The sequence below is a fragment of the Lonchura striata genome, chromosome 28, assembly GCF_050655825.1.
Source record: "Lonchura striata isolate lonStrDom1 chromosome 28, ASM5065582v1, whole genome shotgun sequence".
NCBI lineage: Eukaryota > Metazoa > Chordata > Aves > Passeriformes > Estrildidae > Lonchura > Lonchura striata.
Window position 1 is genome coordinate 2,909,887 of NC_140730.1, and position 26,947 is coordinate 2,936,833.

General features: G+C 46.9%; 1 protein-coding gene across 3 annotated transcripts in view; it reads left to right on the forward strand.

Annotated features, from left to right (window-relative positions):
* The window catches only part of KDM4B (lysine demethylase 4B), a 77,786-nt gene extending 57,178 nt beyond the window's left edge, over nt 1–20,608 (forward strand). For all 3 annotated transcript variants that reach the window (XM_031507182.3, XM_077788804.2, XM_077788805.2), the window contains 11 exons: nt 594–714; nt 3,406–3,584; nt 4,839–5,061; nt 7,786–7,862; nt 8,433–8,488; nt 8,964–9,072; nt 14,252–14,437; nt 15,086–15,250; nt 15,953–16,072; nt 16,919–17,011; nt 17,698–20,608. In XM_031507182.3, the coding sequence (XP_031363042.1) occupies nt 594–714; nt 3,406–3,584; nt 4,839–5,061; nt 7,786–7,862; nt 8,433–8,488; nt 8,964–9,072; nt 14,252–14,437; nt 15,086–15,250; nt 15,953–16,072; nt 16,919–17,011; nt 17,698–17,883 (1,515 nt within the window). In that variant the 3' untranslated portion in view covers nt 17,884–20,608. The remainder of the gene's footprint in view (nt 1–593; nt 715–3,405; nt 3,585–4,838; nt 5,062–7,785; nt 7,863–8,432; nt 8,489–8,963; nt 9,073–14,251; nt 14,438–15,085; nt 15,251–15,952; nt 16,073–16,918; nt 17,012–17,697) is intronic.
* Nucleotides 20,609–26,947: the final 6,339 nt, after the last annotated feature.

A 26,947-nucleotide genomic window follows, 5' to 3' on the forward strand; every position in this document is an offset into this window, starting at 1 on the left:
CATCACCTGGTCTGGAGGTCTACAGCCCTGCGGTAGGGTTGGGACCAGCACCACCTGGTCTACCCTGCAGTAGGGTTGGGACAGGCACCACCTGGTCTAGAGGTTTACAGCGCTGTGGCAGGGTTGGGACCAGCATCACCTGGTCTAGAGGTGCTACAACCCTGTGGTAGGGTTGGGACCAGCATCACCTGGTCTAGAGGTTTACAGCCCTGTGGTAGAATTGGGACCAGATGGTCTTTCAGGTCCCTTCGAACCCAAACCGGTCTGGGATTCCATGAGTCACAATTTCTGTGGAGTTCCCAGCTGTGTGTGTGGTTGGGCAGACTTTTCGTGAGCTGGTGGAACTGGCAGCTTGCAGATGTTCTGAGGCTGGCCTGATTTGAAGAAAACTCTGTAGTTTACCCAACTTCTTAAGAGTTGGTGTTGGCTTTTATCTGCTCCAGGGATTGGCTCGGAAGGCTTTAGTGGTTCAGCCAAAAGGCAGAGAAAAGTTTGCTGTGTGAATCCAAGAGCTCTCTATGACAAGGGCTCTGCCTCTCTTTTCCTGTTCCCTCCTTTGGGGTGCCCATCCAGCTTGTTGTGCTTCCTTCCAGGCTGCTTCTGCCTTCTCCAAGATGAAGATGGAGATCAAGAAGAGCCGCCGGCACCCGCTGGGCAAGCCCCCGACGCGCTCCCCGCTGTCCGTGGTCAAACAGGAGACCTCGAGTGATGAGGGTGAGTGAGCAGCACCAGGGACCCGTGGATGTCCTGTCTGAGCCTGGGAATTGCTGAAGCCTTTGACAAAACTGAGGGGCCTGAAATTCTGTGTTACACGTAGCTGGTAGGAAATGCAGCGTGTTCCTGTTTTGATAACCCAGCTGGAAACAAAACTCTGCCGTGGGAGGTGTCACTTCTCACCTCCCACCCTTTTTCCACTCAAGAAAAATATTTTGTTGGCTGCAGAATGAGGCAGCATTTTGGGCAAAGGGAAAAAAGAGCTTGCAGAAAATAATACCTTAAAGGCAAAGCTCTGTTTTGGATATTGCAGTGGGATGAGAGCTGTTCCCCTTGGAGGCAGTGGAGGTCAGATCAGCTCTCATGTGTGTGAGGAAAGTAATTTCTAACCTTTTGCTTGTCTCCTAATTCACATCTGTGTTGGGGTCCAGCTTTCCTTGGCAGATGCAGAAATGAGAATTAAAATGTTTTTTGGTGTTTAACTGTACATCACTGATTCTTCTTTCCCCACGTTCCAATCCCTAACAATCTGGACCAAGGGGAAAGAAAAGATTCTTACCTCTCACTCTTTTTTGTGGTGTAATTTCCCACTTTGAGGTGTTTTCCACATTACTCAGAATATGGAGAGTCCCCCAGCAAGGAGCTTTTGTGTGCTGGGTCAGGCATGTAGGTATAGCTGGCAGTCCCTGCTCAAACTCCTCATTCCAAAGGGCATCATCTTTCCTGTTCACTCTCCTTCAGGAGTCCATCCAGTGATTTTAGAGCAGCCTCCTGCAGGAAGGGCTTCTCCTGAGCACACAGATCTCCTTTCCTCACCAAGGAGGATGCATTTGATGCCTTCCAAGTGTGTAACATGGAGTGAAGTGTGCAGAGGCAGCTGAGACTTGTTATGTGGTTTTGGTGTGAGACCTTGGAACCAGCTCTGTGCTGGAGGATCCTCATTAGGCAGATTCTTCTCACTGCTTTGACTTGTTGGATGGTGTTTGGGGACTTGGCTGGTGGAGCAGGAGCAGCTCTTGTGGAAGCTGGCATTTCTTGGGGACTGATTTACAGCTCTGCTGGGCAAAATCTGATCAAACAGATTCTTCCCTCCCCGCCAGGGAATAGAGGCAGCTCTGCACCCTGGGCTTTTTCAGGGAATGATGTGCAGGATGATCTGCAGGAGGAACAGTGAGCATGTAAATTCAGGGACTGCACATGTTAGACAAAGATTCAGCCCAGACAAGTTGTTTGCAATGTGGGAGCCATCCTGAATGCCTTGTGTCCCCCTGGATCCATCCTGGGAGGAGCCAAAGTGACAGCACACGACAGTCATTCCCTTTCTTCTCTCCCTCTGTCACTCTGGATTAGGCAGCTGGTTTCACTGATTTCACTGCTGTCATAAATCCTGGTCTGTCACCTGATGTGCCTTGACTGAAATTTGGAGAAATGTGGGGTTTGATTCATGTCTTATAAATACACATTTTTTAGAGGGTAACCCTCATACGAAATGTGACGGGGCCACACACCTAGCACTCATCACCTCAAAAAAGAGATTCATCAAACACAATAAAATTTCCACATTGATTGACAAATACGTTATGACCAACATTTAAAATCTGAGATGTAAACTCAGACATTAACATTTTACTCCAAATTCCTTTTATCCTTTCAGGTAACCCAAGAGTCAGAAAATCTTCAAAGGGAGGGAGAACTGGGGAGGAGACTTAGACTTGTAGAGCAGAACATAAACTGCTTATTTCCAGTAATTAACAGTGAAGCAGTGAACAATTTAGTTTAATGTGCTGAGCTCTGGGGATAATGTTCTTCCAAGATGTTTTTGAGTTCCCTGTTCTTTTGGAAACTTCGCAGATTGGTGATGCAGGGAATGATTTACATTCAGCCTTGTGTGGAAAATGTCTTTAACACTTACAGTGACTCAAAACTCCTTCATAAGGAAGGGTAAGAAACTCAGACCCCCAGACTGCCACAAATGGATTCTGCAGTGGTTTAGTCATGAAATGCCAAGGACCTTTTAAAGGTTTATAAAATAAAGAATTAGCAAACTAATTAGCAGGAGCAGTCGCTGGCAGAGCTCTGGCAGGGGGAGGGATGGTGGGGAGTGCAGGTGGGAGGTTCAGTGGTGTGGGAATGGCTGTACCAGAGCACTGAAGCCCAGCCAGGCTCAGTGTGGGCAGGGCAGCTCTGGGATGCACCTTGGGAGTTTTGGGTGAGGCTGGGAACTGGGAGCTGGCCTGGCCACAGCAGCAGCAGCTGCATCCCCACCTCCCAGAGCATGCTGGAGACAGGAAAGGGGCATTTCCTTGCACTGCCATCGTGTGTTTTGAACTTACCAAATTAAATCTTCATGAAAAGGATGGTGGAGGTTTCACAGCTGGAAAGGGGAGGGAGTTACAAAGGCAATAAATCTCCATTCTCTCCTTCCTCGTGGCCAGTTCCTTCCAGTCACTGCTGTCCCTGTCTTGTGTATCCTATCCCCAAAGGGGATATCCTGTCCATTTAAGGAAGTATTTAGGCATAAACATATGGGAGGCTATGGAGGAGTTCAGTGGTTTTGTTTATTGCACTTCTTGTGGTGACCTGAGCTGTTTAACTCACCCTTTCTCCTTTTGCCTTTTCTAACCATAAACTCTTTTGTCTTTACTGACTGCTCATCGTTTTGGGATTTTTTTTTTTCCCTTTTCATTCTAGAAATGTTTCCATTTTCTGGAGAGGAAGATATGAGTGATCCAGAGGCTTTGAAATCTTTACTTTCCTTCCAGTGGAAGAACAAAGCACTTAATTTCCCAGCTGAAAGGAAGTTCAATGCAGCTGCTGCCCTGAGTGAGCCATACTGTGCTGTCTGCACCCTCTTCTACCCCTATAACCAGGTAATTCCTCATCACAGAGATAGGGAATCACTAAGGTTGGAAAAGACCTCTAGGATCAAGTCCAGCTGTCACTCCCCCACTGCTGTGTTCACCCTAAAGCCACGTCCCCCACTCTGTATCCGTGGGTTTTTTGGATGGTGACCCCACCAGTTCCCTGTGCCATTGCCTGACCAAACCTTCCATGAAGAGATTTCCTCTAATATCTCATCTAAACCTCTGACACTGCTCAGCTGGGTGAGTTAGGATGCAGACATTTCTGATACAGACAAACCCATACAGATTTGCACTCCAAAGGAATGTGTTTGGATTTGGCAGTGGCTGGAGCCTTTTTTGTTATCTTTCCTGGCTTCTCTGGCTTGCTCAGTGTTCATTTTGAAATCACACTGAAAGAGCTTTGCAAACACTGTTCCATGCAGAGGAAAATCACACCAGGCTCCTGTTTCCATACAGGCCTGAGTTGCTGAATTTATGCAAACAAGCCACAAAATAAAAATTTACTGAGTAAGCACATCCATCACCTTTTTTTGGAAACTACCAATATGCTTTGGGAGATGTTATGAGCAGAAAGGCAAAATTCATCAGATGAATTAGTTATTTGTGCAGTTGTGCATTGATTTGTTCTCACATAAAGCCAAATCTGGCTTTGTGTGCCCACCAGGAATTCATGCCTTAGATACTTGTAGCTGTGTTGGAAGCTTTTCCTGAGGAAAGCAGAACCCACCTCCCCCTTCAATAAAATCTCTTGATTTATTATACGACTGAAAATAAAATATCTGTTCTGATTGCTGGCTGTTGGAAGGAAAACTGGGTACAGCTGAGCTGGTTTTATCCATTGCTTTTAACCCTGTCTGCTACCAGAAACCTTGAGATGTCCTTCAGGAGAACTTCTTGTAGGAAAAGTAGGGAAGGATGCCAAAGGAATGGGAGAGGGGGAGGGAAGGCCTTGCTTTTAGTAATGTTTTCCTTTTTATTTTTCCTTGGTGTTTTCAGCTGCAATTTAGGAATTTAGATTTTTGCAGAAGAAAACCAAGAAAAGCTGCTCATTATTCTAATGTTTCTTTGAGCTTCCACAACAAATTACAGATCCCAGTCAATGCCTGAGGAAGAGGGGGAGAAGCAAGGGGGGGAATCAGGATTTTAGGCCATTTTTGGGTGTCAGGTGTTGGGTTACTTTTTTGCAAGGAGAATGCTCGGAGTGGAAAGTGAAACCCATGGCAGGAAGAGGTGGTTCCAGTGATGGGGTTTTCTCTGCAGTCCTCACAGGTGGAGAAGGAAGCTGCCCCCATCTCCACAGGAGAGCCGTCCTCGTTCGTGCACCTTTCCAAGTGTGGGCAGAAGACCAAGCCCCTGATCCCAGAGATGTGCTTTACCTCAAGTGGAGAAAACACCGAGCCCCTTCCTTCAAATTCCTACATTGGAGAGGATGGAACCAGTCCCTTGATATCCTGTGCCAAATGCTGCCTGCAGGTTCATGCTAGTGAGTGTTTCACCTTCCCCGAAGCCTTTGGGTCCTGAGAAACTCAGGAGTTTGTGTGTTGCTGTGTTTGAGTTCCCTCTTAGAAGGTTCATATCCTGACACTCCCATTTTTATCTTTCTTGGTACAAGGGTGTGAGGAATCCCAGAAAAGTTTGGGTTGGAAGCACCTTAAAGCTCATCCAGTTCCCACCATGGGCAGAAAACCTTTCAAAGCACATCTGTGTATTCAAGTCCATCTTGGCAGTCACTGATCTTAAAAATACACACCAATATTCTTTTTACTGCTTATTTTGTTGGCTGATTCTTCTCTGTCTCACAGAAAAGATTCTTTCTTTTGATACCTTTCATTTTTTTGTAATAAAACAGAACTCAAAGGCTTTATTGCACTCTTTTCTCTCACATATTTCGTTCCAATATTGTTCTGCTGGGGGAGGCTATATTGTTCCTGCATGCAGCAGAGATTATGGAGTAGTTTGAGATATATTTTATTAGTGTCTCTGATAGTGTTTGTAGTAATGGCACTTGATTACAAAAGGGAACATATGTCTGTTTGCTTCCCTGATAGTTATGTCTAAAAGAAGATCTGATTAATCCTGGTGGAGTGTACCTTCGGTGGAGATTGTACAGCATCCAGTTAACATTTGTGACGAATTACTGTTCAGCTGTTTGATCTTGACAGATGGGGGAACTTATTTGACTTGCATCAGCTGGAATTACTTCTGTTGTTCCAATTTTAGAGTCTGCAGGTCCCCGTGCAGCTCGGCAGGGCTGGGGAACTGGAAGAAAACTTTGTTTCTGTGCTGAATCCCTGATTATGGCCATTTCTGGCTAATGGGATGCAGAGTAGGTGTGAGGAGGAAGATTTCATCCTGCCTTCACAATTCAGGGCTGCTGCATCTTGTCCATCCTTAGGTCTGCAATAGTCCAGTCTATCAGAATGGTTTCTGTGCCCAAATTCCCAAATTCTGTTTAAAGACAGAGGAGTATGGGCAAGATGATGTTAATCTGCAGGCTCAGACCTAAGATCCATCTTTTTTTAGAGAAACTCGGTTTTATATTTTGGCTGTACTCTCCCCTTGAGGGTAGGACAGGACAGGTGTTAAATCTGATGGAGGCTCCAGTGCCTGGTTGTTTCCTTGTGCTCTGTGACATCCCTTTGACTTTGCTGCAGAGAATCCATTTGGTTTTATTGCAGGATTGCAGTGGTGAGATGTATTTTGGCTGACTAAAACCAGCTGGCAGCCTGTGTGTTCTTGGGAAGTGCCCTCTCAAACTGTGCTGGGTTCCAGCAGCCAGGCCCTACAGAGAGGGGAAGGTTTGGGAAGGATTCTGGGCTTTTGAAGCACTGACAAAATCCATAAAAAGAGGATATTTTTCTTGGATTATCCTTATGGGACAGCCTGGGGTTCAGTAAATGGGACTGTTCTGCCCTTACAGAATCACTGAGGTTGGAAAAGACCTTTGAGGCCATCAAGTCCAGATGTCAGCCCTGCACCACCACCCTGCCCACCAGTAGCCATGTCCCCTGGTGTCACATCCATGGATGTTTTGAACACTTCCAGAGATGGTGATTCCACCTCTGCCCTGGGCAGGCTGCTCCAATGCTTTACAACCCTTTCCATGGAGATATTTTTCCTCATTTTCAGTCTAAACCTCCCCTGGTGCAGCTTGAGGCTGTGCTCGGGGTCTGGCTCTCCCTCACCTCAGTTTTGGACTGAACACCCCTGTCCTTGTTCTAGGCCTGGGTGGAATTTGCTGCCCTGATTTGCCATATGATGAAAAGAGACCTCAGATGTGGAGAGCAGCTGCAGATCCATAGTATTGACTTTTTTTGACATGCTGTTTATCTGGTTAAGTGGATGATATTTATAAATCAGGCTGTGGTAGCAATCCCAGTGCTTTCTGAATGTCTTCTTTTAACTTTAATTCAGTAATTTGAGATTGTTGTTCCCAGCTGAAATTTTCTGTTCAGTTTGTTAGTATAGGTGAAGGCTGGATGAGATTTTGTTTGGAAGGATAGAGGCTGGGTGGAACGAGCTGTTAGTTGAGATGCTTATCTTCAATTTTCCACTCACTTTACAAGCTTGCAGGAATCACATCGATCTACTTTTCCAAAACTGTATTTGTGTCTTTCCCATTGTTTCCAGTGACAAACCTCAGTGCCTTTTATAGAATTTTAAGGACTTTTTTTGTTCTTATTTCACCGTCTTTATAATGAGCATAATACCACTTTACTATTTTGGTATTGTTGTAGGAGGATTTGGTGCTTGCATGTTACAGTAATTGATGCTCTGTAAAATGAAATGCTTTTAACACTTCCTATAACCATAAATTAAATACTGTTAACCACGTGGAATGCAGGTATTTAATTTCCTTGCAGTATAATTGGGCTTGTCCTTCCTCATAACACCACACAGCAAAAGTAGCTGCTTCAACCTTGCCAAAATTCAATGCCCTTCCCTGTTTTGATGTGTGAGTGGTGGCATCACCTTGGAGCCCAGTTCCTTAGAAAAATTAAAAATAAATGTGAGGGTCACCTGTGTGGGGGGGTTTGGTTTGTTTCCTTTCAGACCTGTTGGTCCCAATTCTGATTTTGTCGGAGCCTGTTGAATACAGTTCCTCAAATGCTCTCAAAGTTGCTTCTGAACTGAAAAGTCATGGAGTCAAGCTCAGAAGTGTTGTGAAAGGGCTGCTGTGACCAGGCTGTGGCTCTGTTTGTTGCAGGCTGTTACGGGATACGCCCGGAGCTGGTGAACGAGAGCTGGTCGTGCTCGCGGTGCTCGGCCGGCGCCTGGGCAGCGGTAAGCACTGCACACAGCACCCTTCCTGTGGCATTCTTTAAAATCAGAGCATTGTGGGGTATATCTGGTGAGATGTTAGGAAGTTCTAAGCGTTAATAATAGAGCTCTGTGCGTTGTGTCTTAAGGTTTACAAGCAAGTATTGTATTCGAAATAAGAGAGCATTGTTTTAATCAAAGATACGTGTATTTATAGTGACATACTGTCAATATGCTTTTGCTTTGTGTGATTGGTCAAAAAGCCTTTAAAGAAAGTTATGCTGCCTGGGATGTGAGCTGCTGGCATCTTCCCATTGTCATAAGCATGGAATGAGAGTGATGCTAAAAAATAAACAGCTCCAGATGCGTTCCACAGCAATCCCATCCCATCCCATTCCTGATTTGTACATAACCCCTGGCCAGCAATACCTTCCCACTGGCACTGCTGGGATCACTCACTGCTCAACACACATGGGTGGTGGGAGGATTCAGCTTGCCTTGGACATCCCAGGTGGGGTGTAGTCCCTTTCTGGGGAGGGTGAACAGCCTGGCAGAGCTTTTGGGTGGTGTTCTGATGGAGTTGTGTTCCTGCAGGAATGTTGCCTGTGCAATCTCAGGGGAGGGGCTCTCCAGATGACCACTGATGGCCGGTGAGTGCTGGTTCTGAGTGTGTTTTCCTTCCATACTGCACCTAATCTCCTTGTCTTGTGAATTTGGTCTTATAATGCTCAGTGTAGCAGCAAGTTTTGGGGTTCTGGAGGGAACTGCTCCTTGTTGACTGGCAGGATGAGCCCAAGTGACTGTGCTGCCCTACGCTGCACCAGGCTGCTCGACAGCAGAGCTTCTGAACTCCTGCTGAATGTGGTTGTTTCTCAGAGAAAAGTCCTCTCAGAGAATGTTTAGCACTGTGCAATTTCAGGTGTAGAAGAAGGCTGATCTCTGTTGTTCCAGAGGCATTTACCTTGTGCCACCCTGATTAACAGTCGATTGGGAATGTTGCCAAGGCTGCCAACCCCTGGAAATGTGCTTTGATGCTGAGGGAGGCAGGGAAATGTTAACTGCCCTCCTGAGCATTTCATTCAAATGATGGCAGGCCCTGATTTGTGTCTTCACTTTGCTCCCCAGGTGGGTCCACGTAATCTGTGCTATTGCTGTCCCCGAGGCGCGTTTCCTCAATGTCATCGAGCGTCATCCCGTGGATATCAGCGCCATCCCCGAGCAGAGGTGGAAGCTGGTGGGTGTCTTTTACTGGGGACACTGTTTGGGAACTTTTTCCGGCCAAAGGGAAAAGCTGTAACTAGACAGAAAATCATTGTGTGGGTTTGTGAAGCAGCTGAGATTGGAGGTGATCTCCTTTGTAAACAAAAGCTGCATCGTTTGTGTCTGCTGAGCCCTGTCAGTGCTTTGACACACAGCCAGCTCTGATTTCCAGATGTGCTTTTACTCTCTGGGTGTGTGCTGTACCCTGGGCAGAGCCTGGGACTCCTTCCCACCTGCAGTCAGGTGAAAAGTGCCTGAAAGCTCCTTTTACTCCAAGTACTGCACAGCAGGAGTGCAGAGGGACATGGTGACTAAAGAGAAGCTGACTTGTTCATCTCTAATTCACCTTTCCTTACAACATTTCTCTTTTTCTATCAAGAAATCTCTTGTAGAAATGAATAAACATTTCTGTGACCCTGACTGCAAGGCAAGACTGCAAGGATTTTAATACAAACCCAGCTCCAAGTTGTTATTTAGCTGTGTGGCCTCATCCGAGGGATTAGTAATGGACGATTCATTAGCTCAGAGCAATTTATCTTAATGTTAGTTAATGCTCCATCACTATAGTGTGTTATTGCAAAATAAATTGTGCTTTTGCTGCTTTTTTTGGTACAGAAGTCAGCTGGGTGACACAGTGTGGGATGGGGAAGGTGCTGGAGCAGTGATAGATGGGTTAGTGCTGATGGATTCGTTAACAGAGCTGCTACTTAGTGCAGCGAGCCCGGGTGAGAGATTAGGAGGAACCTATCCCTGCTTCCAGAGTTATTTCTCTGTTGTGCAAATGGGTTTTGTACACAAATGTGAATGTAAAAAGCATTCATTATTCAGCAGGAGTGATGGGGCAGCTCAGTGCCAGGGTGATAAATCTTGCAGCGGTGGCTCTTTATGGATCAGCTGACACTTCCAACGTGCATCCTCTTCATTACCAGCACTTGTAACGCTGAACTTAAAATCCTTTTACACAACACTCACTTGTATTGCTTAATGGAGCCTCTCAAGGAAACATGACTTAATTCTTTAACCCTTCCTTGGCTGCCTGGCAGTCCTGCAGAGTCAGGGCAGTGTCTGTGTGTGTCTGACTCTGTTGCTGTGCTCTGCTCCAGAGCAGAGCCTCTGCCTACCAGTTCCTCTGCACGGACCCACTGCACACATTTCTCCTTCATTCCTCAATTAAAACTGCAGAGTTTTATAGAATCACAGAATATCCTGAGCTGGGAATGTCCCCAGAGACCATCAGTCCAACTCCTGGCCCTGCACAGATACCCCCAAAATCCCACCCTGAGGGTGTTGTCAAATGCTGCTGGAGCTCTGGAAAAAAATTTTGTTTGATTTCTTCTGTTGTATTCCATTTGCACCTCATGTTTTCTTCCTTTCTCAGGGAACATGGAGAATTTTTACTTGAAGTGCCTTGACTTACACAGGCCAGTGTTGGAATTTACAGACACATATTCCTTATGCTGCTCTTAGCCAGAGCCTGGCCTGTAGCTCAAATGTCAAAGCCTGGCTTTAAGCCCTTCACTTGGAAAGTTTTAGAGTTATCAATTAGGTAAGGATTAAACAATTAATTTGGATGGCAGAATACAGAGGCTGTGGTGTGGGGTGTGAGGTACAAAGGGAGTGTAAATTGGATAAGATGGCGTGCAGACACTCATGAGCCATGGTGGGGAGTTTTAGGATTCGTCATGGGAATTTGCAGGTAATTCCTGGAGCATGTGGGGAGTCAGTGGAGGAGCTGGGGGCTGAGTGCCTTGGAGGTGAGCAGCTGCAGTTAGGAAGATAAACTGAGGGTGACTAAAAGGTGATGGCATTGGAGCTCCTGGCTTTGGCAATGATGGACTTGGTGCAGTACTTGCTAAAATTGGGAAGATGACCTTTGTGGCTGGAAAAGATGGAAAAGGAGAGGAGGAGTGATGTGAAGGGTGAGGACAGTTGATGTAAACAGATGAGGGTAGTGGAGGAGAGAGGGGGTAGTAGGGGTTATCCATGGTTATAATTTGATTTTTTAATATTTTTTTATTGTTTTAAGTTCCTGTGATGAGGGCTGATGTACCAAGGAGTGGCAGTGATCTGGTGAAAGGTATATCCTGTTCTCTAAACATGGACCAGGTCTCCCTGTGCAAGCACAGACTTTTCAGTCCATTTGTGGGTATGGCACCATTTTCAGGACTGCAGTTTCCTGCTCCCAGATTGATGGCACATTACAGGCTTGTGCACGTAAATTATTTATGACGTGGAAATTTGGAATAATTAGCTGTCATTCCTCAGTGGAGTAAATGAATTGCAGTGTTCATCATGCAGCAGACAGCCCATTTCTTACTCTCAGCAGTGACCTGACTCTGGTGTGCATTTATTCCGAAGATTTCTCTCCTGTGCTTTGGACTCTTTTCCCTCCCACAGAAAATGCCTTTAAATCTCCATGTGCAGCTTTCCCACAGCGCTTGGCACTGGTGTTTCTGTCCATCCCATCTCTCACACTTCCAGATCTGCATTTTCATACCATCCCAGACTGGTTGGGTTGGAAGGGACCTTAAATCCCACCCAGTGTCACCCCTGCCATGGAAGGGACACCTCCCACTGTCCCAGGCTGCTCCAAGCCCTGTCCAGCCTGGTCTTGGACATTTCCAGGGATGGAGCAGCCACAGCTTCTCTTGGGCACCCTGTGCCAGTGTTTTACCACCCTCACAGCCAAGAATTGTCACTTCCTCCATCACTCCTTACACATCAGGCTCACTGTCACTCACATTTTTCTTCTGATCCTATTTGCTCTGCACATCCCTTTGCTGCAGCTCTTGTGCCTGTCACGGGGAGTCTGTGTGGGCACAGGGTGGCACTGGCTGTGTGCTAATCCTGGCTTGGCAGAGTCCTGTTGGCATCAGGAGGGGCAGATTCCTGCCCTGGGAGGGTTAATGCTCCCCGAGCCCCCTGTGTGTCAGCAGCTGTCCCTGCTGCTGGGACAGGGGGATGTTGACAGGTTAATAAAGGCATCTGTGCTATTGACTCCCCTCAGTCCTGCTGTGCACTTTCCTGGTGCTTATCAGCCCCTGGAACATGGTTTGCAGAGAGATAAAGGCTCAGCTTATTAAAGGCTAAACCCACGTTCTGGCAGCACTCAGGCTCTGCCTTTGAATTTCCTGGCTTTTGTTCATTTGTGTAAAAAGGCCAAATTAATCTTTGGTGTAAACAAACTGCCTTCAGTTAATTCTTAGGAAGGAGTGGGAATTATTTCATAGAAATGTGGGGCAGAGCCCAAGCAGGGAGGGGGATGTTGCACAGGAATAAGGAAGAACAAATCTGTACTTTGGCATCTTTTGCTTTCAAGGAAGAGAAATGTTCCTGGAGAAGAAATTACAGAATCCCAGAATGGTTTGGGTTGGATGGGACCTTGAAGGTTTTGGAGTTCCACCCCCTGCCATGGTCAGGGACGTCTTTTGTTCATTTTAACCAGGAAAGGCACATTTGTCTCATGTGTGTGATACTAATTTTGCCCTGATTTGCCTTGTCCCAGCCTCGGATAAGGTAAAGAAGCTGCCCCACCCCTGGAAGTGTCCAAGGCCAGCTTGGATGGGGCTGGATGAGTGGGATGAGCTTTGAGGTCCTTCCAGCACAAACCATTCTGGGATTTGCTGATCAGTGACAGATTCCTGGAAATGTTATAAAAACTGAGTGGGGTTTCCAAATGGATCCCTGGAAACATTATGCAAGCATCCATTCTTCATACTGGGATTCCTAAAATCTCCTTTTCTGTATTTCTGAGGGGTTGGGAACAAGAATTGGTGCTGTTATAGGGAGTGAGAAAATTCGTCTTGTTCCCACTACAGCTCCTGCTCACTGTCAGTGCCATCAGGCTCAGGATTTTTAGCTTTGAGAAAATGTAATTTCTTTCTAAAGCAGTCACACATATCGATTTACCTCATAACTGGATCTGCTTTGCAGAAAATGAGTGTGAAAATGTCTCCAAGATTCAGACCTTTTTCCCCCATAATTCTGTTGTTTTTTTTTATACAATGTGTTTATTTCTTTTGTTTGCAAAACTGACTGAATTATCTACAGTGGCTCATCTGATGTGGATGCCAATAAAATATTTATGGTTGATATGCTTATGCATCTAAAATAAACACACAGTATTTTTGTTCATTATATGATTTTATATTCCATGAGATCTGATCAATACAATGTCCCATTAAATACAATCGAGCAAATTGCCACCCAGTTACTGTTCTTTCAGAAAAATGGAAATGTTATTTTCCAGCAGTGCACTGGTGAGGATCCAGCTGCTGTTGCAGTTAATGAAGTGTAGGTGCACTGTTTATGTGAGGAGGGGGAGGGTGCAGCAGTTCTCTGGTACCACTGGTGGGTTTTTGCCTGGTTCCAGTGAGCCCAGTCCAAACTGGAGCCCAGTCTCTCTGTGCCCAGTGTGGCTCTGCAGGGCTCAGTGGCTGGAGGTGCTGGCATGGTCAGAGGAGTGCTGAGGTAGGGAATGACAGGGTCTGCTGGAGTTTCTTGGCTTGCAGAGCTCCTGAGGGGGTGCACACAGACAGTCCTGGCCGTGGGGGCCTGACCCCGTGGCACAGAATGTCACTTTGGCTGTGGCACTGCAGCCACAGGCTCAGTGCCATGTGCCAGGTCCTGTGGGGGCTGTGGGGTCTCTGCAGGGCTCCAGCAGAGATCTGAGCTCTGTGAGCAGAGCTGGGTGTGAGCCCCAGATGTGCTCCCCTGTTGAGCTGGGTGTGAGCTCCAGATGTGTTCCCTTGCAGAGCTGGGTGAGATTCCAGCTGTGTTCTATTGCAGAGCTGGGTGAGATTCCAGCTGTGTTCTATTGCAGAGCTGGGTGAGATTCCAGCTGTGTTCCCTTGCTGAGCTGGGTGTGAGCCCCAGATGTGCTCCCTTGCTGAGCTGGGTGTGGATCCAGCTGTGTTGCCTTGCAGAGCTGGGTGTAACTCCAGGTGTGCTCCCTTGCAGAGCTGGGTGTGAGCTCCAGCTGTGCTTCCTTGCAGAGCTGGGTGAGATTCCAGCTGTGCTCCCTTGCAGAGCTGGGTGTCACCCAGCTGTGTTCCCTTGCAGAGGTGTAAATCCAGCTGTGCTCCCTTGCAGAGGTGACTCCAGCTGTGCTCCCTGGCAGAGCTGGCTGTGACTCCAGCTGTGTTCCCTTGCAGAGGTGTGTGTACTGCAGGAAGAGGATGAAGAAGGTGTCTGGGGCCTGTGTCCAGTGCTCCTACGAGCACTGCTCCACCTCCTTCCACGTGACGTGCGCGCACGCGGCCGGCGTGCCCATGGAGCCCGACGACTGGCCCTACGTCGTGTCCATCACCTGCTTCAAGCACAAAGCAGCAAACCAGAACGTAGGCTTTGGGCTGGGATTGGGGCTTCTGTGCTGGGGGGTTGGACTGGGGGGATTTGGGCTTTTGTTGGGTTTTTGGGGTTTTTAAAAATAGTTTCTCCCCGCCCGTGTTGGCTCAAAACGTTTTGTGCTTTTAGTGCGGAAGGGTTGTCCAGGGAGCCATTGTTGGGGATGGCTTTAACCTGCAAGAGGGCTGGGAGATTGGGAAGGAGTTCCTAGCTGTGAAGAGGGTAGAACACTGGCACAGGGTGCCCAGAGAGCTGTGGATCCCCTGGATCCCTGGAAGTGTCCAAGGCCAGTTTGGAGCAAATTGCCACCCAGTTACTGTGTTCTGTTCTTTCAGAAAAATGGCAATGTTATTTTGCAGCAGTGCACTGGTGAGGATCCAGCTGCTGTTGCAGTTAATGAAGTGTAGGTGCACTGTTTATGTGAGGAGGGGGAGGGTGCAGCAGTTCTCTGGTACCACTGGTGGGTTTTTGCCTGGTTCCAGTGAGCACCGTGGGAGTGTGGGAGGTGTCCGTGCCATGGCAGGGGTGGGACTGGATGGGCTTTAAGGTCCTCCTCACCCAAACCACTCCAAGATTCCTTGGAATTTTGGACCGAGCTTTTGCAGCTGTGGCTGGCAGCTGATCCTGCTGTGTCCCTGCAGGTCCCGTTCCGGAGGGAGGTGGCCCTGGGGCAGACAGTGATCACCAAGAACAGGAACGGGCTCTACTATCGCTGCAGGGTCATCGGCACCAGCACCCAGACCTTCTACGAAGTCAACTTCGACGATGGCTCCTACAGTGACAACGTTTACCCCGAGAGCATCATTGTAAGGCAGCTCTGGAGACACTGCTGTGTCACAGTGTACAAACTCTGATCTGTGCCTCGGGGTGGAACAGCAAAGCAAAACTCAACTTTTTCATTTTAATTTTTAAGTTGCTGCTTGCCTCGAAAATCTCATCCTGCTCTTCATGACAGATCTTGTTTCTGACATTATCTCATTTATTTTTTGGTTGCTTTACAAAGATGTGATCTTGCTGAATGCAGATGACTTCACAGAAAGCAGTGTTTGTTCTAAATTTCATCCTATTTGTTTTCTGGTTGAATAATCTTATTTTTCAACTGACAAGTGTGATTCATGGGGGAAGCAGATTGTTCGTAAGCACTTCTGGTTCAAAACAGGGAATTCACTTAATAGAGAGAATGTCTAGAAGAGGCTGATTTGTCAGCTCATGCATTGCCTTCCTGATTGTGCCACTGATTCACTGAGTTGCCCTGCTTGTTTTTGAGATACAGGAGATGTGATGTTGTGGGATTTGTAATGAGAAATGTCCATGAGCTGGGTGCTGGCAGCAGAAGGAGCTGCCAGAGTCGATTGCTGGTTTCTCAGGCTAGTTTTGTTTGAGATGCCCACAGTTATTCACAAGTGCAGAAATGCACCTTATTGCTCATTACCGTGTGATTTTAGCACCCCCCTGGCTCCTGAGCTCTGGTGGAGTTGTGTCTCTGACCCCTGTGTCTCTGTCCTCAGAGCAGGGACTGCATCCAGATGGGGCCTCCTCCGGAGGGGGAGCTGGTGCAGCTGCAGTGGACGGACGGCATCATCTACAAGGCCAAGTTCATTGCAGCCCAGATCAGTCAGATTTACCAGGTGAGTGTGGCAGAGGGGTCCCTGGGGTGTGCTCCAGGATGGGAGAGCTCAGCCTGCACCAGGGATGGGCTGCTGGAGCTGGGCAGAGCAGGAGGAGGATTTGGGAGCAGATGATTTATTCCCTCTGAGTTTGTCTAGCCTGAACTTGACACCCCTATTAAACTGTGCTCTGTGTCCTTCTGCTTTATGCAGAAAAGTGTATTAAAGTCTTGGGCAAAGGAAATAAGAATCCCTTAAAAACTTTTAATAGTTTTAACATTTTGCTGTGCACGTTCCCATGAATAAACATCCCTGGAACATCTGATGCATAATTCATTATATAATCAGTGCTTAGCAAAAAGAGTTTCATAGGAGGAGTTTTTTGTACCTGGCTGACTATTTCTGCTGGTTGAAATACAAATGTACTTTAGTAGCTGGAGTTGTTTCCTTGTGACCTGTGAAAATGCTTTGTTTAAGATGAAAGAAATTCTTATTACCATATTGGCCTGAATAGAGGGCTGCTTTCATTATAAATGAAAAGCTGCTTTTTTTCAGGATATGAATCAAAAATCAGTAGAAATGTGAGGTCCTGGGCCAGCTGGAGTACAGATATTTTGGGATTCATGGAGAGCTGAATGAATCCACTTGGATAAGACAGAGGTGCCTGAACAGCACTGAAAGCAGCACTTTTTGGGCTCAGCATCCTCACCAGAGCTTGGGAGTGCTCATTCCACAGCAGCCCTGGAGACATCCCTGGGAGCTGGCCCCTGATGCTTCCTGGCTGTTCCTGGAGGGCCCAGGTGTGCCCCAGGCTGGGAATGGGCTGTTCAAATGCTGGCTCTGAGTTCATCTTCTGCCTCCTTGCAGGTGGAGTTTGAAGATGGCTCTCAGCTAATGGTAAAGCGTGGGGATATTTATACCTTGGAGGAAGAACTTCCCAAGAGAGTCAAGTCTCGCCTGGTGGGTATCAAAATAGCAAACAATAAACCAGCTGCAGCTTGCAGAACCCTTCACATTTTCTTCATGTGTTTTTTAGACATTAGGTGAATGCAGCCTCTAGTTTCTGTGGCTGTAAAACTGCTTGTCATTCCCAAAATACACAGAGTGGAAGAAATCCTGGCCGTGGATGCTTGAGAGGCACAGGAATGATTTCCCCTTGCACATGTTCAGCTCAGAGTTTTATTTTCTCTGGTTAAAAGATTACATTCAGCTCGTTTTACACCATATGAATTCAGTTATATGGAGTCATCCTGTCCAAGTGTGAGGTGAGCTGGGCTGCAACTCAGGGGTTTCTGGAGAACTGATTATCACCGTGAGACCAAACCCCCTTTTCTCACCAAACTGGAGATTTAGAGTGTGGCTCTTACCTATAAATCTCTTAATCTACAAGATCAGGCTGTCTTTAAGTGCACACAGTGGAATTACAGAGCCTAGAAAAGATGAGGGATTTATTTCACAGCTTTTTTGTTGTTGTTGTTCCAGACCTGCTGGGTGTTTTCAGACCTGGTGCTTTACCCTTTAAAGGCATTTCATTTAACCAGGTGATGGGGCTGGAGAATGCCCAGGTTGTTCCCAGCCCAGGGGGACTGGGGGTCTCTCCCTGTTTTCCTGCTGTGCCCTTAATGGTTGTTTTGTGTCTCCTGCAGTCCCTCAGCACTGGGGCTCCTCAGGAAGATGCATTTTTGGGAGATGAAGTGAGAGCAGCCAAGCGTCCCCGGCTGGGGAATCCAAGAAATCCTGAAGAATATGGACAAACGCCAGATTACTTGGCCTTTATGGAGAGCCTGTTGCAGACACAGTACCAGCCTGGGACTCAGAGCAGCATGTTTTAACCTGGATTCATTGAAAATATTCAATTAACCCTTTTTGAGTTAGTGGAAAAATCAATAGGAAACTGTGGAATGGAAGACCAGCCCTGTGCAATAGTCTGCTGTGAATTTCTTTCATCTCCTCTTGGTTTGGACTGCAGGAAATCCCTGTCTGGCTGCTACCTCGACCTTGCCAGGAGCTGCTGACCAAGAGATGGGGATCTTGGAAACCCTTCAGCTTTTCACACGGAGACTTTGGAAGAGTTTCTACAGATGGAGCTTTGTGACTGGTTCTTTTTTATGAGGAAAGGGTTAAAACTTAACAAAATGACTTTTTCAAATCTGTCAAACTTTTGTCTTTCAAGGTGCTATTACATTGACTACTGAAGCAGCCTTTGGAATCGTGTTTTCTGTACATAGACGTCACCTTTGTGAAGTTTTCTATGAATGAGCATTATTAAAAAAAAAAAGCAAGCAAAAATAGGAAAATGGAAGTTTCCACAAAACATTTTTCTAGATTATGGCTTTAAAACAGAAAATAAATTAAATCCTCCCCCCTCACCCCCAAACGAATTGTGACTGATGTTACAGCGGGGAGAGGGAGAGCAAGAGCAGATGTCCTGGAATGTTCTGGGTTCTTCTTTTGTAAAGAAACACTATCTTTGTAAGCTGGGGAAGGTGGGGAAGAAATGTTCACCTCTGGGATGTTTCTGCCATTGGCTCTCTGAAATTCCTGGGATGGATGTTGGCACCGCCGCCACATCACCAGGGAGGGGCTTCGGGAAGAAATGGCCAGGTTTGGGTCATTGCTGTCATCTTCCTTCCCCATCTTTGCCATCACAGTTGCTTTCTAGTTCAGGATCAGCATGGCTTTGAGTTCCAGCGTGCCACCCTGGTTTGGCAAGTGTTCTGTTGCTGCTTGTGTTCGCTCCCCGCGAGCCGCCCCCGCCCGCTGCGGCGCGAGGCTCCCCGGCAGCACTTCTCCCTTAGCACTTCTCCTTTCTCTTTCCTTTGTCTCTTTATTTTTTAATTTTTAATTTTTTTTTTGAGTTGTGCTCCTTACAGTGTGAGAATCATTCCATGACAGAAGCTTGGGAGGTGTTTGTATGTTTTTCTTTTATCCTATTAAAGAAGAAATTCCTCAAACATCTGATTGTCGTGACGTCCTTTCCTTAAGCAAAGACTGAGCCTGTGAGTTACTCCTGGGGAAGAGGAGTGCAAGCCCTGCCTTTGACTGGACTCAGCTCATGAGGATTGAAGGAGCACTAAAGGCAAAGCCCAGCCCTGAAGTGTTGAGTGGACGTTTGGAAATCCCCTCGGGCCGAAGAGCTGATGTGGAGCAGTGCTTGGGAAAGAGCCTGATCCAAACCCTGCCAAGTCACTGGAAAGTCTTCCATTCTCTTTGGAGGACCTCAGTCAGTTCAGAGGGAGAGAACAGAGCGAGGCAGTGCTGGTCCCGAGCTGGAAGGGGCCGTGGCAGAGCTGGGAAGGTTCAGGTGCAGCGGGGAGAGGAGAGGGCACCCACACCCTCCCCTCCCTCCACGCCCCGGCTGGGCCAGCGAGCAACCTGGAATGCTGCACTGCAATCTTTTCCACTTAATTCCCTGAAATTACTGGACGGAGAGAGACAATATTCTGGTTTTCATTCTCATTTTTAAGCCCCTTTGCAAGGTGGTCGTTGTTCCGGGGAGAGGCTGTTAAGCAACGCTCTGGCTGGATCTTTAAGGGAATAAGTGGGAAGGATTTGTGGGCTAGCAGATGGTAGATTAGCATCTTAAGAGACTCCATGGGTATTAAACTGTCCTAGTGAAAGAGTGGAGATAGAATAAAGCAATTTAATTCTTTTTTTATTTGGTTTTGTTCTCCCTTGAGGATTGGAGGTCTCATCCTTTCTCCTGCCTCTGCTACGGGTCCTTTTTGTGTGCGTGGCTGCGCGTGCGTGGTTGTAAGACCTTGGAAAAAGGGTTCTGCTTTTGTTGGTTTTTTTTTTTTATTTCTGAGTTTTTGACGTTTTCAGTAGATGTCTCCACGAATAAAACCAAACTGAGACTAATAAAAGTTTAAAAAATTGGCAAGGTTCTCCCGAGCCTTGGTTGTTCCTCCTACAGAGCTGTCTCCTGTCAGCTGAAATGTGATTAAATAGAAAACTTGCTGTATAAAAGACTAAGAATGTTGCCAGGCCACAAGAGAAATATTTAAAACAATTGAAAGAGAAATTTAACCAGCAGAGGAATTTTTTTGGAGGCGGGAGGGAAGGGTGGGATGGGATGAGTGGTTGTGAGCGCCGGGGAATTTCCTCTGCATGTTCGAGTCCTGCAGTAGCTGTATCCATATGTAGTACCTTTCCCAAATACTATTTATATTGTAAAAACAGAAATGTGTTTCCTCACCCCATATTCAGATGCTGAGTTATGTTGAAACATGAACCTTCCTTGGTGCAAGGCTTTTCTCTCTTTTTGTTGATTTTTAAAATCCCTTTTTTGGTTTAGGAATGACTTGTGCAGGTTCAGGATAGTGGCCATACTGATGGCCTCTGGGCATCAGCCTGTTGAAAAGGAAATAGGAAATGCACATTCCTACCCCTCCCTCCAGTGAAATATATTTGTGTCTTATTATGTGCTATAAAAACAATGATATTTTTTTTTTATTTCTCCCCCTAGATTAAGGCTGTGATGTATTTTTTGCCTAATTTTTCCTCTGCCTCTAGGTTCAAAATTAATTAAAAGCTGTTGAGCATTTCACAATGACACTTTTTGGGGGGTTGAAGTCTCTTCATTTCTAAGTTTAAAGTCTTGTGCAGCAGGAGGTCGTTGAACCTCCTCAAACAGCATCTTCCTGAAACTTCGTTGAAACTCCTTAAATTTCCCATCCAGAGCTTTTTGATAAACTCCTCTCCAGTTCTTGCAGGATGAGGCTGATGCTGCAGGTTCTGTGAAAGAAATCTCCAACTTCCAGTCTTGTGCAGCTTTTTCGTTTTCCTGAGGAATTATCCGGTGGGGAGGAACTCTTGGAATTCACACCCACAAAGGAACTGAAACCCACCAAGCTGTTGGAGTCTGAGCCCTGCTGTGTGACTTTGGAGATGTCTGGAGCTGGGCTCGGGGATGGATCAGGGTGGGATGGGCACTCCTGGGTTCTGCTGCTCCCCAGGGCTGCTCCGGGGGCTCTGCTGACCTGGGCGTGGCTCTCGGGGTCTGGGAGTCGAGGTGACCCCCAGAGAGTAAATTCCCTTTTCTCCCATCCTGTGCAGCCAGAGAAGGAGTCTGGATGTGCAGGATCAGCTTCTCAAGGTTGTTTATTTTCCCTTATCCAGAACATTCTTTCTCTGACCTGCTGAGCTCTGCCCAGCAGCTCGGCCATGGCATTCTGTCTGCCCTCAGGGCGGTGTTCACATTTTATACTAAAAATTTACAATAACATGCCAATATCTATAATTGATGTTGAACAGTGTGTTTCTACCTTAAACCAACAGAAAAGTGTCACCATCACAGCAAGACATGGAGGGCAAGAAAAAGGAGAAAAAGGTCAGGGCACACCCAAATCCCTCCATCTTGTCCCCTTGAACCTCATTCTAAAAAGCCCCCAAATTCTACTTTTTCACCCTGTGTTAATCCAACTACCACACTACTCAAACCCTTGTGGTTTGTAATTCCTCACACAAAGTTGGCAGCTTTTTCCACGGGCTAAAATCGAAGCCACAGGTGGTTTTGACTTCGTGCCAGGCTCTGGAGCAGCCAGGGGGATGTGCTGGGCTCCCACAGGTGGCAGTGCCAGGAGGGCTGGGCTGAGCTCACACCCTGACCTTGGAGCCGTGCCCGGGTCCGGGGGCACCGCTGGGACCTGCAGGGATCCCAAACTTACAGGGACAGAGAGAACAAATTGCTTGGCACTCCCAGGGAAAGATTCCCCAGTGATTTCCTGATTTCCAGCCCCTTCCAGGTCATCTCTTGTTCCTTGTCCCATGAACGACTCTGCTGGCACAGGCACACACACACACACAAAAAAAAGCAGTTTTGGCACAATCCTGAGACTCAGATGAGCTGGAGCTGTTGACACAGAATTATTTGGCAGCTTTGGTAGCAGAAGACAAGTCCTTGGGTTACTTGCTCACTAATAGAAAATCACTGGGAGTTATTTATTCTGCATGAGAGCAGCAAAACAATTAAATTTTTGGTTTCCAACAGGGAAAATGTAAAGGTCACTGTGCAAATACTCTTTGGAATTACACAGTGACCACAGTTTAACCACTTTTCCTGTGGAACAAACAGGATTTTGGCTCTGTTTCAGCACAGTTCATTTTGGCTTACCTCTCCACCCCAGCCTTGCCATTTCAGATGCCAGCTGCTAATATCCCCTAGCAATCGAGCTCGCAGCCAGCCCGTCTCTGAAACAGGAGTGATACCCTCCCCTGTGCCCCAGATCAGGGTTTAAAAATAAAGAAGTGGCCAGATCCACTGCTCATCTGCTTCATTTAACAGAGCCATCTCTGGAAAATGCAGCAAATTGTCTTTGATTAGGAGTGAATGGTCAGTTAGCCATGATCCAGGCCAAGATGCTGCTGCCTGGAGAGGAGCAGGGATTCATCTGCCTGGCTGAAGAGATGAAGCTGAGTTGATTGGAGATGCTGAAGGGCTGCTGGGCAGTTTTCTCAGTGGAGGAGCCACGAGGTGGGAGAAGAGCTCTGGTGCAATCTGATTTTTCTCGTGGCTCTGCTTAGAGCCGAGGTTTCCTTCTCTTTGTCACCTGCATAGCTCAGAGCCACTTGGAGCTGGGACGTGGCGTGCCTGGTTAATCTGGGATTCAGCTCTGACATGGAATTAACACTGCAATCCAGGAGCTTTGTGGCCTAGGTTGGGTGATTAGTGTGAGATTTTTGTCAGCACAAAGTGAAAAATCTGCCTGAGCACAACTGGGTGAGATCCCTCTGCCTGGGGATGGGCCTGGGCTACAGGAGCAATTTATCATCACATTTTTCACTAATTCAGCTTAGAGACAATTGGCTGCTTGTTAAATGCTGTGATTTCTCTCACTTCTGTGAAACTCCCAAATCAAGCACTTGGTCCATTTTGTCCAAATAAATTTCCCTGCGGTTTTTCTCAGAAGCGAGAGATGTCCTTGGGATTTTTCCTGGCTTCAGGTGTTTGTGACATGGAGCTGGTGGAGCTTTGCCCAGAGCAGCTGAGGCTGCCCCTGGATCCCTGGAATGCCCAAGGCCAGGCTGGACAGGGCCTGGAGCAGCCTGGGACAGGGGAAGTGTCCCTGCCATGGCAGGGGTGGAGTGAGATGAGAGACAAAATTTGTTGAAATTCGATTTTTCTGTTGGTTTTCCTCTCCTGATTCACACCTGGATACAGCTGAGCAAAAAGCACCCCTGAGCTGAGAAGTTTCTGTTGTTGTACCGAGATGTGAAGAGTTTTGGGCTCAGTCTGGGTGTGAGGGCAGAGTGAGCTCAGGCTGGGAGCTGCTGTGGCACTGGGGTGACACTGGGGTGGCACTGGGGTGGCACTGGGGTGGCACTGGGGTGGCACTGGGGTGGCGCTGGGGTGACAACACCTCCAGCACTGCACCTGGGACCTGCCAGCCTGGGAACAGGGATCAGCCTGTCCTGGGAGCTGTGTCCTGCTGTAGCTCCCCAGCACTGATGTCCCTTTCCCTTTTTTTCCCTTTTCCCTTTTCCCTTTTCCCTTTTCCTCTTTCCCCTTTTCCCTTTCCCTTTTCCTTTCCCTGCAGTTCAGCCTCTCTGTGCCACTTCCCAGGTCCATGGTTATAATCTGCTTATTCTGCCATCCTCCTCCTCCTCATTTTTATATCAGTGCTCAGTGGGGGAAGTTTTTCCTTTTGTACAGCTTTGCTTTCAATTGAACAGCTCTTCTTTCCTGGAGAAAATTGCCAATAGGCTCTCCCAGCTGCTTTGTTCCTACTCCATTTCTTTCCTCAGGATTCGACTGCTCTGTGTTGGGAGAAGAGGAAGAAAATTTTTCCACGAGCAGGCTGCCAGTTCAAGGAGCTCCTGGTGTTTCCCTTAGGGCTTCCTCCAGTCCAGAGCAAGGAAAACAAATTAAAACCAAGGTGGTGGAACCCACCAGAACATTTCACACTTATTTTGGTGATTTATTAACTCCCGAGTAGAACGGGAAAATTTATGGCATTGTGTTTTTGTGTTGGAGCATCCTATGTGCATAATTTGGGGTAAGGTTAATTCCTGTGTGATAAAGGAATAAAAAACCCACAGTGAAGTCAGGATTGTGCCCTGGAAATGGTTTAGTCTCTGCTAGAACACAGTGAAACAGGATAATGGGAAAAATAATGGGAAATGTGGTTTGCTGTGTAATCACTGGCCTCTGGAGATTTTTTTTTTGGTGACTCAGCAGAGACAGAAATGAAAACTTGAGGCATTTGGCCACTGCCAAGGTCGTGGCTGTTGCTCTTACAGCAGGATTTGAAGTTGCACAATAAATCTGGGGCAAAAAGAAAGAGAATTCCAAGGTGTTTCTGGTACCCTTGGCTGCCTGCACACAGGGACATGGGCCTGGAATGAGATTAGGGATGGGGACAATTATTCCAGGTGCTTCATTTCTTTGAGGTGATTATTTGTTTCCAAGTCAGCTCTGCCCTGCTCTGCTTGGCACTTCCAAATAAGGGGATTAAAATAAACCAGGGAAGTTTTTGGTGTTGTGGATGTTTGGGGTCCATCTCAGCTGTTTGTGAGATGCTGCCCTGATTTTTAAAAGTGTTACGTTTTCTTTTACAGTTCTTTTAAAAGTTTTAAAGTTCTCATCAAACTTCTTTAGCCCTCTGATAATGTTTACGTATTTCTACTGGAGTTCTCACCCATGTTCATGTAAATAATGATTGGTTTGCATTCTTCTTTGTGGGAGGAGAGAACTGATGGACTGTTGGTTTGACCAGTGTGGTTGGCCAACAATCCACTGCCACTTCTGGAATTCTATATATTGCAAAATCAGAAATAAAATAGTTTCTTTTTCTCTTTAGAACTCCCTGAGCTTCTGTGTGCTCATTTCGTGTCCAATGGTGCCAAGCTCCAGCATCCCCCTCCCCTGGCAAGGCTCGGGGACCCCCAGGACAGAGGCAGAGGCTCAGCCAGGGCTGCTGTGGCCCCCGGAGCCCCGAGGGGCAGGAAGCTCTGCAGAGCTGCTTTAACCCCTCGGTGACAGCTCTGGAGCCTCCTCGGGAGCCTGGCAGGGAGCTGATGCTCTGCTCCATCCCCCCGGGACGGGGGAAGCAGCCCAGGGCTTCAGCAGGGACCCCCCAGCTCTGCCTCCCTCCCCTGCAGGAGCAGCCAAAAGCCAAGATCTGATAACTGAGCCTGCTTGGAACAGCTGTCTGCTGACAAGTATAATAAACTCTATTAATGGTGTCATTATTATTCCCTAATTAAAAGCTAATAACGAAGAGTTAATTGCCTTTAAAAGATGAAGCAGCACCATGGCAGGGATTTATCTCTGTTTTTCTTTGCTCGCCTGGCTGTGCTGATATTTTCAGGCTAATTAATTGAATCAAATCTTACTGAAAACTAATAATCTCCCTGTGTCGATTCAGCCAATTGAATTAAAAGGTATTTTCTTTGTGCTGGGCTTAAACAACCCTTCACATATTTATAAAGAGATATCTCTGTGTGTGTGTGTGTGTGTTGTCACCGCGGGTCACGGGGACAGCAGGACACCGGGCAGAGTGGGAAATGTCCAGATGGGGAAAAGTTTCTCCCCGTGTTCAGAGGAGGGACGTGGAACTTCCCACAGCCAGAGGAAGGGGTCGGATGGGATTTTGGGAGGGAATTCCTCCCTGGCACAGGGTGCCCAGAGCAGCTGTGGAACCCAAGCTTGGGCACTGGGGCTTGGAGCAGCCCCACATGGGAGGCGTCCCTGCCTTTGTGCAGACCCAGCTCCTGATTCTGCTGCTCCTGTGGCTATTCTCAGTTCAGACACAGAGAAAACGAAGGTTTCTAACCAGGCAGAAGCCTGAGAAGCTGTTGAGAAAGAATGTGAATAATTCTTTATCTTGTTGTTCACATTGTTTATCGACAATTCTGCCACTGTGCATCATTCACTGTACACCAATGGCTCGAAATGTTTTTACTTCACGACCAATAGAATTAAGTCTGGATGAAGCTCTCTATAAAAAGGACAGAATATTTCAAATAAATCAGAGTTCTACCTGAGAAGAACCTGAGAAGGTTCTCTCACCTTTAATCTAGAGTAATTTCATACCATCCTACCTCAACAGCGTCACTGCTCCCCTTTCCCCAGCCCTGCTGTGCCCTCAGAGATGTTTTTGGGGTGCAGGTGCAGCCACAAAACCGGGTGTGAAACTCCCCAAAAAGTGACCCCAGAGCATCCCCCCTGACTCGTGTAACACCAGCTGAAAGGAACCAAATGTTCTCTTTGGAAGTTCACTTTATCACTGTTAATCTTCTGTGTGGAGCAAATTTTATTAAAGTTCCCCAAAGAGCAAATTGTAAATTCATTAGGGCCCATTTTGGACTGCACCTTCTCTCATTTTGGGTAAAAAAGGAGATTAGAAGTCATCTGGGCTCTGTGATAATTAAAAAGAAGATGCTCAAACATAATTCTTAATTAAACAGCAATGAGATAAGAACTTGTGTAGCCTGATTTTGGTGTGTTGGAAAGATGCAGAGGTTCCCATTGTAATTATGTGATTTATGATCTTCCACACAAAGATGTAATTAGTTTTTTCTCCCCCCTTTTTAAAATTTAAACAGTATTTAGATTAAAAAAATTGTGCAGCAATTTGAATCTGCTTGTCCTGAAGGAATAGTAATTTGGTTTGATTTATCTTTAGGTTTCAACCTAAAAAAATTATTTGTAGCTAAAAGGGGATACCCTAAAATAAGACCCCTCCTGGAAGTCCAAGAGCTCTGAGGGAGGTGGGAAAGGGGGAGTGGAATCAGAGGCAGCCCCAGGGCAGCCTCAGGTGCAAGGGAAACTCCCTGAGGGCACCTCCAGCATCTCCTCCCCAGCCTCTGAAAATCTGAAAATATCAAAACCTTCAGGGCCCACGGTGGGTTTATTTTAGTACTTTGCTTTTTTTTTTTTTTTTTTGCTTTTTT